The sequence below is a fragment of the Phoenix dactylifera genome, chromosome 2 (assembly GCF_051530095.1).
Source record: "Phoenix dactylifera cultivar Ajwa chromosome 2, Ajwa_hap1_PhDact_Kaust_v1.1, whole genome shotgun sequence".
Taxonomy (NCBI): Eukaryota; Viridiplantae; Streptophyta; class Magnoliopsida; order Arecales; family Arecaceae; genus Phoenix; species Phoenix dactylifera.
Window position 1 is genome coordinate 36186612 of NC_143191.1, and position 15302 is coordinate 36201913.

Here is a 15302-nt window from a genome sequence, read left to right on the forward strand (position 1 = left end):
GAAAAAAAAAGCACACACCAAGGTGGCAAGAAGTTATCCAAAAGTCCACCCAGCTACAGGAAGAAGTTACGGGATATCTCGCTACCATATCGAGATCCCGTCTCGAGAAGAACTTCTTTTAAAAAGGGCAGTCCGCCTTATGACTGACGCTTCCCGCCAGCTACTCTGTTGAACGCGGAGTCGTTCGCATAGCAAGAAAAAACACGGGAAGTTGATTTCATCAGAACCGTCCGATCTGACGACCCTTTTGACTAAGAATCCTCTAGCCGGTTTCTCCGGTCGCCCCTCTTCTCCTTATAACCCCTCCCCACCCTCGGTTCCTCTCCCCCAGCTCCAATCTAATCTCTCCCCTCTTTCCTCTTATCTCTAATGGTCGCTTAGGGCTTGTAGGGCTCCAATTTCGATTTCGTAAGGTATTCTGGACCTCGTCAGTCGCCGATGGCCGTTGATCTGATGGGCTACGCGAAGGTGGACGACCAGATCGCGATCCAGGAGGCCGCCTCCGCGGGCCTCCGGAGCTTGGAGCACCTGGTCTTGCAGCTCACCCACCAGAAGTCGCCGTCTGATTGCAGGGATATCGCCGATCAGACGGTCACCAAGTTTAAGAAGGTCATCTCCATCCTCAACCGGACAGGCCACGCCCGTTTCCGCCGCGGGCCGCCGGCCGCCGCCTCTCCTGTCGCTGCGCAGAACCTCAACCTGGCCCCGGCGCCGCGGCTGGCGCGGCAGCCCCCGTCCCTCCCGCCGCCGCCTCCTGCGGCGCCCCAGGCCCTAACCCTGGACTTCACAAAGCCCGATCCGGCCCTGCGCCGTGAGATTTCTTCCGTCCAGTACTCCAAGGAGAGCTTCAGTATCTCGGCCCCGCTCTCATCGGCCAGCTCCTCCTTCCTCTCGTCGATCACCGGCGACGGCAGCGTCTCCAACGGCAAGCAGGGCTCGTCCCTCCTCCCTCTGGCCGCCCCCGCCGCCTCCGCAGGCAAGCCGCCGCTGTCGTCCTCCAAGAAAAAATGCCACGGCCATGCTCACTCCGAGGTCGCCGCCGGCAAGTATGCCGCTTCCGGCGGCCGCTGCCATTGCTCGAAGAGAAGGTACCACAGAATGAGCCCTCTCCCCTCCCGCGCACGATAGGAACCGCCTTTACCCGCGCATGTTATCAAATACCTGTGCCCTCTAGTCTAATCTACGCGTAACGGTTTTCAGGAAATCTCGGGTGAAGAGGACGATACGAGTCCCGGCGATAAGCTCGAGGATGGCCGATATCCCGCCGGACGAGTACTCGTGGCGGAAGTACGGGCAGAAGCCGATCAAGGGTTCTCCTTATCCCAGGTTGCTATGCTCTGCCATTCCCTGCCGTCTGATCTTTTTTATCCGCTCCTCTGGGACTGATCCGATCCGTTCGTTTGTTCTTGCTGTTCTTGCAGAGGCTATTACAAGTGCAGCAGCGTGAGGGGGTGTCCGGCGAGGAAGCACGTGGAGAGGGCGCCCGACGACCCGTCGATGCTGATCGTAACGTACGAGGGCGAGCATCGGCACACCCAGAATCCTGTATCGCTGTCCAACGATAAACTCCTGATGGAGTCTTCTCCTTGAAATGAAGGGAGTACCAAGTTGCGTGATCAGGCCGTCCATCTTGTGTTCCCGTCACCGTGATGTGGCTCCTGTGTTTTTTTTTTGATGTTGTAAAAAATTTTGAGGAGATGAAGTAAAGTTTTTAGGAAATTCGACTATTTGTTGACCATGGAACAGTTGGGAAGGGGACCGTGTGATTAAGGACTTTGTCCTTTTGTGTGCTGTGATTCAAGCGGATTTAATGCTTAGCTTTGAAGTCCGGTGTCGTTTCCCAAGCCTGGGTCAAAAAGAGCTGGTAGGCGGGACCCACGATGAGGCTGGCGGTCAAAGGATGGGGTGGTGGTGGTTGCGGGCGGTGGGGCCCGGTGTCCGGCTTCTTGTCTGTCGTCGTTGACCAATGCTCGCTTATCTTTCTCCCTCTTGACTTGCACACCGCAGTGAAGCGCGGAAGGGGCCAAGAAGGATGGCAGTATTAGGCCCTTAAGATTCGAGAGTTTGAGGCCGAATCTCGCGGCAATAATTTGTGGATTTGTCGATTTCCAATGGCAATTTGTTAGGAAACTGTCAATTTGTGTAGTTACTCTGGTTTCTAGTGGCCATTTGTTAGGATAACTTAAATTTAGGTGGACAGTTACGACCAACAGCGCATTGGAAAAGCCGTTAAGGTTATTTTTGAGAAAGACGAAGGGGATTTTAAGCTCAGACTTTGGAATCTCATACCCCCCCCCCCCCCCCCCCCCCCCCCCCCCCCAACACAAAAAAAAAAAAAAAAAAAAAAAAAAAAACATAACTGAGCTAAAAGTCAGGCTAAATTGTTCACAGATTCAGTTCAGAACTCACCGTTTTCACTAATTTTGATGTGAAGAAGAGTTAGCTTATTACCTCTTTTTTTTTTTTTTTTTTTTTAATAAACCGGCATCTCACTTACACATAGATGTGAGCGCGCCATGAGGAATCAGCTTATTACTTTCTTTGGCATGTTTGTAAAACCGACTATACTTGGAAGGTAGATATATTTGTAGGATACCTGAATTCATACTGTGTTGGCGTGTCTTCGTATGACAAATTATTGGTGGGGAGAACTGGAAATTGGACCATTCCAAGTTAAACACTAGAAGTGGTGTTAATGATGACGCATGTAGGTCTATTTTGTGCAAGCCGCTGATTTGGGAAACTATTCGAGTTACGTGCAAACGGATTTTAGGGACTTATCTGGATTAGGCCGACATGTTACTGCACTCAGCCTCCGAGATTGTAATAGATAGGGAAATTTGAACCACAACAGTAATTACTGATAATAAATACTAAAGTTGGCATTGCAAACGTCAAGACAACTCAAGATATGTCGATTTATAAACCAGTGCTCTTTTGGGAGAGAATGGAGTGCCAGGGAGATTGCAATACTACATTAGTTTCAAAATAGGCAATGATGGAGGGCTAAATGGATCGTCCAGCCCACAACAAATGAGTCACCTAATTTCAGCCCAATAAGCATCGACGCTGACCAGACGTGTCCTCGATTCGGCCTAGAATCAGTCCGACTTCAAACTCCGCCGAAAGCTCTTCCGACCTCCTGTACCCGCCGACTCGTCCGACTAGGTCCAGGACGTTCTCTTCAGTAATATGCCCTGACCCTTGAGCTCGGAATTCGAGGTGCTGGGCTTACCACACCACCCATCAGGCCGACCTCATCGAATGCATGATGCGACCTCTCGACATGCTCGGCCTCACCAACGGCTGCAACCATGTGCGCGCCTACACCCTCCTACGTGGCCATATATTATAATGCCACTACGCTACGTTTTACGAGCTGGTCGACGATAGTCAAAGGACGGCTTCGTAACTACTCCGACTATGCCCTGCTACGACTGTCAACACCTTACCGTTCTCAGGAACGGGGGCACCGCAAGCTACCGCCTAGCTTTAGCTGCACGCCATTCGGCTAAGAGCCATCCCCCCTCATAATGAAGGCGGACAATGCCTCCGCCACTTGGGCCTCTCCACAGGAACTATAAATAGTCCCGTCAGGTAATCCCAAAGGGAGGACTCTCTTTCTCTTGAGAAAAACCAAATATACATTTTCCTAACTTGATCATCCGAGCGTCCTTACCGAAAACACCGGTAAGGCTTTGTGCAAGTACTCCGGCACGCGGATGGCGATCTTGCCCCATTTTTCCTGACGCTCCGGCGGCTCCTTCGACTCCTCCGGCATGGTCATCCTCAGGCCAAATTTGAACCACAACATACAACATGGTGATATTTTATAAACCTATGGCATTTATGGAGATAGAAAAAGAGAGTGGGAGGGGATTGCATTATAAGCATAGTTCTGAAATATGGTAATATAATTGTCAACAAACATGTGAGGGTAGGTCAACTTTGCTTACGAAAGTTTAAATGACCGTAGCTTTTAGACCCGTAAGTGAATAGTCAACTAAGCTTAGCAATATAGTATACGGTCCATTATAGGACATTAGATTAAAAAATCGTATTAATTTATTATCATCCAATGAGCTGCTAATTGGACCTTTCAATAGGCCTACCCAGAGTCCGTGACGTAAAACTCGATATGGAAGAATCTTATGACACTGAACAAAAGATTGAAGTCAGGATTGATGTTTGCGTCCGAAATTATATTATTCCAAGTGGAAGGAAATTAGGTATGGTCTTGCGGAAGAACTTGGGAGCCGTATAGTATAATATTACTCGAATTTCTGGAAGGAAGAATTCATATATTGGACCAGGAACGCAGAATATTATTTTTCAGGGCAGGTCGGGGTTGAAGTCTTCCACCTTCCAAATATTTAATACATGATGGCTTGATTAATTACTATAGTTCGTGCTCGGTGAAGGGGACCCTTCATTTATTTTTCTCCTGCGTGGCGTTGCATTCAGACCAAACCGAGATGTCTCCAGTTGTTCCCTTTGACTTGAACCACTAGCAAACGAATTATAATTACTTAATACAAAAGGTCCATTGTTCAACTTGGTTCTTGCCTGTCGTTTTCTTAAATTTTTTTTTGGTGATCCGAACTTTAGACCAAGAATGCGGTCTAAAGGTTCTCCAATCGTCCTGATAAAAAGTTGGAACAACCAATTGCTTGCAAAAGCTGGGCGAGGTTGGTTCGGCGTCAAATTCTGGACCCTGACACAGCTAAGATGTCACTCCGCATGCTAATATGACACAGTTAGCATTCTATTGGCCTGAGAGTACACTGGATGCGAATAAGATCAAGTTGGTTCGTAATAGACCGCGGTCGGCTCCACCACCGCGTAAGGAATGGTCACTCAAGGAGACCAGTAATGGCAATCCCCATGCCTTGGCCTTGGGTTCTTGGAGGTTGGAGTACCTTATTTCAGAACTTTAACCCCTCTAGTCTACGGTGTGTAGTCCCTGTTCCCTGTCACCGGGGTCCACTTTCTCTTTTTTTTTTTTTTTACTACTTACCACCTCAGAAGACGAAGGGCTTGAATAACTTGACAGCAGCCGCTTCCTACTTTGGAGGTTTATTGCATGGGCAACCAAGGAGCCGTTGGCCCACGCGAAGCTCATCATGCACTCGCTAACCAACCTATCGTTTTCTCTCTCACCCATGGAGCTAGGCCTGGCATAAACCAACGTACATCTCTATCTCTTTTTTTTTTGAAATATTTTTTTTTTTTTTACATAACCCTTGTAATTTTTTATAGATAGGTGCTGTAAAAAATATTGGACACTTCGACCTCGGACCATACATGCCCCCTCGACCCTGGACGTAAACTAAGGAGAACAGCCTCGACCCTAATGAGCACTGACCAACCGAAGTGAGCAACCTCAATCCAGCCGAACAACCAATAGCCGAAGAGAATAATCAACACGTGTCAACAAGGACTGACTGTCGAAAAGGACTAACAGTCCTAACACCAACAGCTTCGGTGGCCCGTAGTCACGATAGCACTATGACCTACATCCAGCATTGCCCGCAGCCCACGCAGACTAGCACTCACGCCTCAGCTGTTACTTGACTATCATTGCATGCCACGTCAGACCAGGAAATGACAAGATGAGCTTCTCTATATAAAGGGGCAACTTGAAAGATCTCAAGTATGCATACAATATTACTCATAGAGCCAACACTCTGCTAAAATTCTCTCCCTTCTACACTGTTGCCTTCTGATTCTGACTTAAGATCGGAGGGTCCTTCGTCGAAAACTCTTCGGAAAGCAGACTTTTTGTAGGCCATATACGGAGGAGAACCACCCCCGCACCTCAGTTAACCTACTTGGTTTCGTCTCCAGCTGACCTTAGGGTTGTCCGAGCTGCGCTCCGACCTCAGCCCAATTTTGGCGGCAACAGATTGGTCCTATAAGGAGGGCCACCATCCCTCAGCAACATCAATGGCCATCTAGGGGAGAGACAACTAGCATGAAGACATGAGGAGCCCACGATGCATTGCGTGCTTCGCAACACTGTGCGCTGACCTCCCGAGGGCCGTTGCAAAGCCGGAGTCTTCTCCACCAAGATGGCCCGTTGCGCCTATGGGTAGTGAGCAGTTCGACCAGGTCATTTAACAGGTGCGGCCGTTGGCCACGGCAGTCTAGGGTCTGCTGCAGGCAGCACCACGACCGGAGCCGATCCAGCATAAATCCGACCATCCTGGCCACCAGTCTCGGTCGTCGGCGCACCACATGCACCTGGCATGGTCAGCCATCGCTCCCAATGTGGAGATTCGGAGCAATTTCACCAAAGACGATGTACTCTGCGGAGCAATCTCGGCCAGGATGGAAAACAACGTACTCCAAGCCCCTATTCCAGCGAAGACTATGTGTAGAGCCTCTTGCCCGTTCGCCGCATCGAGTCCCCATCCCGCCGGGATGGGGACCTCAATCGGAGAATCGACAAAAGGGGCCAGCCGATTCGGGCTCTTACGGGATGGGCTTTGAGGGCCAACAACGACTTCAACTTCTCCTCAGAGCCCCCTTTGCCATGCGGATCATGGAGGACCTGATTTCACCTCGGTTCAAGATGCCCTAGATAGAGTCGTACGACGGTGCCTCGAATCTTCAAGACCAATTTGAGAGCTTTAAGACTCTCATGATACTGCATGGAGCCATCGACCCCATGCTTTGTAAGGCATTCCCCGCAACCCTTTGTAAGGAGGTTCAATTCTGGTTCTTCGGGCTTCGGCCCAATTTTGTCCACTTTTTCTAGCAGCTCGCTCGTCTCTTCGTGACACACTTCGTCTCAAGCCAAAGACGGCGTTGCTATTCGGACGCACTATTTTATATTAAGCAGAAGGAGAAAAAGTATCTTAGGGACCATGTTAGCCACTTCAATGTGGTGACGATGGAGGTTCGCGACCTATCAGTCAGTCGTGATGTCAGCGATGAAAAGTGGCCTACAACCGTCGAGCTTGCTCTTTACGCTGAAAAGCACTTTTCGGTCGACTTCGCCGAAATTCTGGCACAAGCTGACAAGTACGCCAATGCAAAGAAAACCATAGCCTTCCGTCGAGAGTCTACTAGTAGGAGACCCCATGAGGAGGAAAGGGGGGATGCAAGGAGCAAAGAGAGCCGAGGGTGTCTTGCCTTGGTGTGAAAGGGTCTCGTAGCGACTCAAGGGCCTTCCTCGAAAGTTTGGGAAATACACCCCTCTCACTACCCCAAGGGCCCAGATCCTCATAAAAATTGAAGGCCGAAGCTATCTACGCCCTCCGCAACCAATGAAAGGCATGATGACCAAGAGAGGTCAGAAGAAGTACAGTCATTTCCATCGAGACCGCAACCATGACACTAAAGTGTGTGTTCAGCTCAAGGATAAAATCAAAGCACTCATTTGGTGCAAGCGTATTTATCTGTATGTGTGTCCTCGACAGGACCTAGAAGTGCCCGCTTTGATCTCTGATCCATCGCATCTGAAGTCAATCGACAATCGCTTGACAACCGGCATCATCAACACCATTGCTGGCGAACCTGCCGTGGCCTTAAGTGCCTCGGATAACCGAGCTCCTCAAAAGGATGACCACCGAACGCCCATGGACCCTGCACATGGGTGGGTCATCGGGCCCGGGGGGCAGCAGGACTGGTCCCATACTCACCATCCCTGACGGAGTAATCATGGAGTACAATCTCTAGTTCAAATTCTCCACATAAGATAATGAAACTAAGCACGAGGCGCTCATCACCGATCTAAAGTCTTCAAACAAGCTCGGAATCCAGCAACTGTCGGTCTTCGTCATTTAGGTTGGGGCACCTCGGCAATGCCCCAATCCCACGAGCTTGGAACTCCAACAACCCTCGCGCCTGTTATCAGTGAGGTCCTTTGTATCCCAATCTTATCTTTTAAAAAATATTTTTGTCATATTTTTGCCTTTCAGATCGGATGGCTGTGACAAACGTATTCGACTTGGATCACCTTGGGGACGCTCGAGTCCTAATAAAGGAGACACCCTAGGGATGCCTGGGGTCTCATTAAAGCCAGCACCCGCGCTGAAGGCTTAGCTTGCCACTCGACCTCTCTAGGTCATAAATGACCCAAGCAGAAGGTCGGCCCCCGTGCCGAAGGCTTGGCTTGTCAATCAATCTCCTTAGGTCGTAACTGGCCCAAGCAGAAGACTGGCTCTCGTGTGAAAGGCTTGGCTTACCACTCGACCTCCTCAGGTTGTAAATGACCCAAGCAGAAGACCGGCCTCTGCGCCAAAGGCTTGGCTTGCCGCTCGACCTTTCTAAATTATAAATAGCCTAAACAAAAGGCCGACCCTCATGACGAAGGCTTGGCTTGCCACATCATGGATGCCCGACCACTATTGCTTTCATCACAACCACCGTCACAGCCTCCAATATCTTTGTCATTATTATCATCATCTTAGCTACTTATACCAAACCTATATATATTTTTAAAAATAAAATAAAGTAAAAAATATTTTTTATTTTTTGTTATGAAATAGCAAAAAAAATGCACCGTCAAACACTATCAATCTGTCCAAGCAAACAAACATGCATTACTGCTTTATTTGAGTATGGTGATGAGCATGTTCTCCGTAATTATAGCCCATAACAATATCACTTTTTTCTGCACATATATTTCTTCAAACTTTATTAGGTTTGGTGTACGTATATTAAACCTGTAAATCAGGGAATCGTTAAATAATTAAACATGCATTAACACTTGCAAAGTATTCTCCCGTTACGTATTTCATAAAATAATATTATCTTTTTTTCCATATATTCCATTTGTTAACTTTATGCTAGAAAATTTTGGAAGTGCAGATAATTTGCAATTTCTCTTTGAACTCATAACAAAAAGGCTCTTAAATAATTAAATCACTATAGAGGAAATTATATCTGACTTTATGGAGGGGAGGAACGGATAATTTTTCGGATTTCAAAAATATTTTCCATTTCCGCTCCCTACAGCTTTCCTCCTCCTCCTTTGCTTCCCCTTCGTCTCGATTCCATGGCTTCCGCTTCTCTCTTGGGAAGTTCATACCTTCAACACCGCCCATTCTTTGAAGCACGCAACGGTTCCGAGGTCTCGGTTCCCATCCATGAAACCCGAAACCCCTTAAAACCCCAATGCTCTTCGACGCCGGAGTCGTCTTGTTCCATAGTTCTTCCACTCCTTTCCTTCGAATCGGTGATGCTCTAGCTTCTCTTTATGTGCACTCCAAGGGGAAAACGTTGCTTGCTTTTCTATAAAAATCCTTCCTTTTCCGGGTCCAATTGCTTAAATTAGGTTGTATTTTTTATTTTGATTTTAACCATGTCAACCAAGTTTCGCGTGCTTTATATAATGGTATAGTAATTGGATTCAGATTTCAGATGCGTCTAGTTAACCTTTCTTGAAAACTGAACTAAAATTACTGGTTAAATGATAACAAGTGTTAATATTAAATGTTTTGCTGTAGATCTCTATACTGCTATCCTTTTTTCCTCTTATATTTTTCTCTTAGCTTATCATGTACCATTGGATGTTGTAATCTCTTTGAGATCGAGCTCATTTGATTGGTCTAGAAGAATCTATTTTAACAAATCATTAGAGGAAATAGAAAAAGGGAATCTGCTTTTGCTGTGATGTTGTCAATTATTAAGACTTCTGGCTTAGCGCTTACATGAGCAGAGGAAGAGTTTTAAGTTGATGATAAGGGTAATTCGTCAAAGATTGTGATGAAAGATGTGCACTGCTTTTACATAATCTTTGCTTTAGACTACATGTTGGAAGAATCAGTTGTTGACTAGAATTAGGGTAGGATTCTAGGAATTCAGCGTTTGACCTAGAGAACGCTTTTAAAAACACCAATGAGGTTAAAAACACCAATGAGGTTTTCTTGTTAGATACTTTCCCTTTTACTTTTTTTATAAACAAATCATGGTGGGAACAATATTGATAATTATTTCATAAAAATGATGAAAGGATTAGGATGCTAAAAGTTGAATACCACTTGCACTGGACCTCCCGGAGACAGAGCAAGTGATGGAACTAAATGCTAGGGCATACCCTGTCTTCTTGTTGTAGTATGTTGTTATGACAAATGAGATTTGGGCCCAAGTAGATGGGTGAGTGTTTAAATGCATCAAGTTTACCTCTTTACACTTTCTCGTTCATGACCCACCAAAAGGTTTTCTCCATATCAGTAAGGGTTTGAGGAAAGAAGATGACCTGCATCTGCCTCTCTTTACCCAGATTATGGAAGTATTCACTGAGGTGCATCAGAAGCTTTTGAGGAATACTTTCTTAAAAAAATTTTAACAGAGGGAGATACACTTGCCAACACACATTATGTTGATGATTGGTCGATATCTTCTTTACCGTCCGCTCCTTGGTCATAGGATTTTATATCTATACAAATTCAATTTCCTATCTTTTTGTGGATTGATGTCTAGATGTGTATAATGAGAAATATTAGTTGGACAAACCAAGGATAATAAGAACAGTTGTGATTAAAATGCTCCAGAGGAGTAATGGAAGTCCATGTAGATACCTCAATTATCTGAACGTTTTTTCTGTCAAATGTATGTTATAACAAGATCTTCAATCTTCTTAAGCTAACACTGCTCACAAATGCGTTCTCCTTTTTTATTTAAAATTCCCAGTCTTTTTAAATCTTGCTGAGGGAGATATCATTATTATCTTTCCAATTTGTTGACTTCTATAATGAACAAGTAACTTTGAGCCTCTGCAAATCATAAATTTGCATTCTCTTATGCCCATGAGCCAATGAGTCTTTGTGATGCTTCCCATCTTTTCTCTCTCCAGAAATTTTTAACTTATGCTACATCAGTACTAGTGATTTTCATTTCTTTTGTTTGATTAAAATTTCCCGTTAGCTTGTTTCAGTTCTTGCAGTAGAAGGTTCCACTTATGCAAGATACAGAGCTTCTTTTGTAGCTAGAAAATCCTTTTCACGAGCCCCTCTAATAATCTGCTAATTGACTCACATACATGGAGCAAACTGATACCTCTTTAAATGCAAATTCTTCTTAATGTGTATGCCATGCTATTTTTTTTTCAGTGGACCATCTTGTAGGAGTAAACTGTATCGCCTTCTATAATTAGTTAATGTATCGATCTCAGTTGCCAGTTATGGCCAAGACTCAAATCACATGCTTATAATATTCCTCTGGGTTTGGCGTCTGAGTGGGCTGGTGAATGCTTGCATTCAAAGCATTTTCCATCTTTCTTCACTCAGTCTTTTAGTTCCACTTTTATGTGATAGGTTTTATAGCTAGGACTTCTATTTATTTTTAATTCTTCACTCTCTCAGACTTAGAGGTATTATAACCATAAGCAACAAAACTTATCTCACATTTTAAATTCTTGACTAGGACTTCCTATTTATAGCTACATCTGCTATCAGCATAAGCTTATTGAAATACCATGTTACAATGCCTATCCAGGTTATTTTACATATCTTACTTTGTATGATTCATCCTCTGAAACAAATCAGAGTCCATCTTCCTATGTCTTTTCATATATGCTTTGCACATGCCCATATCATCTCAGTTAGTCCTTTGCCTTTGTATTGCAATTGGTGCGGTCCTTATGTTTCCTCTACTCCTTTTATGCATCCTTTCCTAGTTAGCCCACATGAAACACAACATTTAGAACCAGAATTACATTTTAGTCGCTCAATCTCTAGGTTAGCATATATACTTGTCGCTAGACATAAGATCTTCCTCTTTTTATAATGTGCATCGTATAATTGCCCATGAGAAACTAACCACAGCACCTGGATTCCAGATCTGTATACCATTCACCTCTTCTGGCACATGATCTAATATCCCTTCTTTTTTGATTATTCTATGGGCATGCAGCTTTAGTGCTGCTTCTTTGTTTCCTGCCAATAAAGGGTCCTGAATTCTATCTGGAGGCAGTCTTGCTCATCTCACTAATTAAATATATACATCATTACTAGAATGCTCATCATCCATGTCTTCAGTTCTTCAATATCAACCTTCTGTTCACTTATGGCCTCTGTTGTTCTAATATATAAGTTGGGAACCACAGAACCCAATGTGTTGTTTACATGCATTTTTGATTATTAGAATGATGACACAGGCATAGTTTACACACCTTGCTTTCATAGGCGCGATATATGTGCTTCTATGTAACAATTACAAACTTATATCTTGGTTGATCATAATACAATGGACATAAATCTGTGCAATTGCAGCCCTTTATGGTGTCTGAATGTGTCCACATCTATAAGAAAGCAGTACAAGGTATCAACTTTTGCAAGTTTGACTCTTTCAGGTGAAGCGAAGTATATTTATTGAAATTAATTCACTTGTTTCCTTTATTTTAATCTGTGGAAAGATAAAATAGAAACTTATTCTTGTCGATTATGTTATTTGTTATGTGAGATTCTGTTTAATTGAAACTTGTCTAATATGTGTCAATAATGTAAGTTAACATCTTTGATGATATCCCTTTTGCTGTGCTGGAAAAGTGAGAACCTGTAAACTGAATATTGCTTCTTCTAAGGGAAACTTATGTCACGAAAAGTAGATATTTTAATCTTTTAGTTGCGATTATTTAAGTCCACATTTTCTGTTTTGTAATTGACCTTGGTTGCTGAGGATTTTTATTTTGTTGGAGGCAAAAGACTGGTGCTTTCTCTTGGTCTGGGGGTCTAGGAGCTTGTTGGCATACAACCCTTTGCTTCTTGTTACCTGTCCTTTATGGGTTCTTTTTTCATCTTTTCTTTTTAAGTTATTTTGGGCTTGAAGGGCTGTATGTGTTTGGGCCGGTTTTTGGGACCTCTCTTCTGCTGCTCTCCGTCATCTCCTTTATTTCCTTTCTTTTTTCCCCCTGTTTCCTTTCTATCATTTCTTTTTCTTAATGAAATATTGATGACAACATCACCAACATGGGAGAGGTCCCGTGTTAAATTCCAGCTGCTGGTATATCGGCCATATTCTTTTGAGAAAAAAGGGAGAAGGAAAAAACCTTCAACAACAGCAAAGTTTGATTGGGAGCTGAAGTCACCTACAGGGAAAGAGCAAAAGCAGTAACTCAGGGACAGCAAGATGCTATTGCTTTGTTGCAGGTTGATGCCTTTGTTCTTTCCTTCAGGTTCATATTTACACTTTTTGTGTTTCTCTTTTGACTGTTTCATTGCATCAAGCTCCTTAGGAGTACTCGAGAAGTAGCAATCGTCCGAGGTGGCGAACAATCAGAGAGAGAACAAAATCCAGGCCTAGCACAGCAGGTTATGTGGACGACTGTGATGCAATTATATCTTTCTAAGGTAAATTGGCCCCATCAATTTTAACTCTGTTGGCGCAATATTGTCTAATTTCGTCCATACTTTCTTATGTGAGTACGTCTGACAGGAACCTGTTAATTCATACACTGCAAAGATGAACTGAATTATCAACAACAACTATTTCTTCATGCTCTCTTGCGGTATCAATTTTAATTTTTTGTGATTATAGAGAATGTGCTAATGTATAAGCCCTTCTTGTTCGAGTCACAGTTCAGTTTGGAGGTTCCTGCAGGTCGAGAACTGCACGATCTAACATGAACAGATCCATGTGAATTGTGCCTTCCTTGATGCCCATGCAGACATGATTCCCCTAGCCTTGGGGTCGAATCAATGGTACCTTATGGCATGCATTGTGAGGTAGTTAATTTGCATGAATCTGCAACCTAAACCATGATCTGTTAGTTGTCCCGGTGACAAGCTGATGGTGCCTCTAGTTACTCCTTGCGGAGACCAACATACAACTAGCAAATGGGACACACGTCCTAGGGGAGATGCACCGCCAGACTCTGTATTTTTATAGTAGATTTCGAGGAGATGCACCGCCAGAGTCTGTATTTTTATAGTAGATTTCAGAGAGTTTGAGAATGGGAGGTATTGCACCACTGTTGGGCATTAATATTTCAGTCCATGAATTTTTTTTCTTCTCCCCCTCTCCAAGTCTATGAATCTCTTAGCTTATAGAGTCTGATTGGCATTGGATTGGAAAAAGAATGTGTATTTTAATTTTCACCAAGGCTTCTTGTTCAAATGAGTGCCTATAAAGCTGGTCTAAAACGAATTGATCTGATATCTCGTTCTAATGTTTGGTTCTTTTTATTCCAGAGCATGGATAGCCATGTTAGAGATGCTTAAGTACAAAGTCATTCATCTCCAACCAAGTCAAACCTCCAGGAGTTTTGACTCATGGCTTCATCTTAGTTCCATATGTTGAGACTTTTGGGCTGGTGTCTGCCTTCACCGAGACACTTTCGTTTTCAAGCACAGGTTTCCAACCCATCAATGTCTCGCTCCGACGTACTTACCGTTTCAGCTAACATATGGCTTAGCTCAATCCCTAGATCTCATACACTATTTTTAGTTTAGCAAAGCATGTGTCATCCAAATTAATAACCTCGGCAGTTGGAGCTATACTAATTATTAATGTGGTGCAATGGAAGCCAGCTAGCGCTTCATATTCCATAGCTTTTACATCTTTTTGCCTGAAGTCTGAAACAATACTAGCAGGTAGATCTAGGCTTAGCTTTTGGTGAATCTACAGGGGAATGCTTTTTATCTATAATAATATATAACCATGAGCAGCTTCAGGTCTCCAAGAGGACTGAATCCAGGTCAATAAGCATTCCTTTTTGGATTCCATTTAGACGTGATAATCGGAAGAATGGATCCAGGTTAGGGTTCGGTTGGGTTCGAGATTGTTTTTCACTGGGTCCAACTGAGAAGAGCTTAATTAGATGGCCAAGAATAGGTCAGAATGAATCAGAATGTGCTTATTTACTCGAAAATTTGAAAGCATTAAGTGCTTACAAGCTGCCTGCTTGTTAATTAGAGGTTTGGATGAAGTGTTGGTCTTTTCATGAAAGTGCTGGGTTTTTTAGGGGTATTGGGAGATAATCACTCTTGAAGAATATATCCCTGCAGCTTAAATTGGAACTTGGAAGGCTTTCGTGGGTTGGCTTCTCCTTTTGCATCTCTGATTTTTATTTAAAATTTTATTGTTTAACTTTTTAGTTGGGAGGGAATGTTCATGTCTTTATTAGAGTATATGCAGAGAAGGAAAACGATAGATAGCCTCCATAAAATTCGAGCAGGTTTCAACTTCTTGTGCACCATATGTCTTTTTAATTGTCGAATAAGTCACATATCTCAATCAGATGTGCAAAAAGATCTAGTTTTATACTCCAAGCAGTTTGATTAGCATGGATGTATGGGGAAAAAACAAGCCAATTACCTCGGTTTGATGTGATTCCATCACTCAATCAAAATGTG

At 44.0% G+C, this 15302-nt stretch overlaps 1 protein-coding gene and 1 long non-coding RNA gene across 4 annotated transcripts; both read left to right on the forward strand.

The window, feature by feature from the left end:
- The first annotated feature begins 315 nt into the window (after positions 1 to 315).
- Positions 316 to 1727, forward strand: LOC103701508 (WRKY transcription factor WRKY51-like). The gene is made up of 3 exons (XM_008783582.6): positions 316 to 1088; positions 1201 to 1326; positions 1422 to 1727. The coding sequence occupies exons 1-3, from the start codon at positions 439 to 441 to the stop codon at positions 1588 to 1590; spliced, it is 945 nt and encodes a 314-aa protein (XP_008781804.1). The 5' UTR covers positions 316 to 438; the 3' UTR covers positions 1591 to 1727.
- A 7161-nt stretch (positions 1728 to 8888) lies between these two features.
- Positions 8889 to 14103, forward strand: LOC113462362 (uncharacterized). Of its 3 annotated transcripts, none has more exons than XR_005512873.3 (3): positions 8889 to 13097; positions 13184 to 13298; positions 13384 to 14103. It is a non-coding gene; the product is annotated as an uncharacterized LOC113462362 (long non-coding RNA). The 3 variants fall into 3 exon arrangements; XR_005512871.3 differs by having other exon boundaries at positions 8895 to 13097; positions 13176 to 13298; XR_005512868.3 differs by having other exon boundaries at positions 8895 to 13298.
- The last annotated feature ends 1199 nt before the right edge of the window (positions 14104 to 15302 follow it).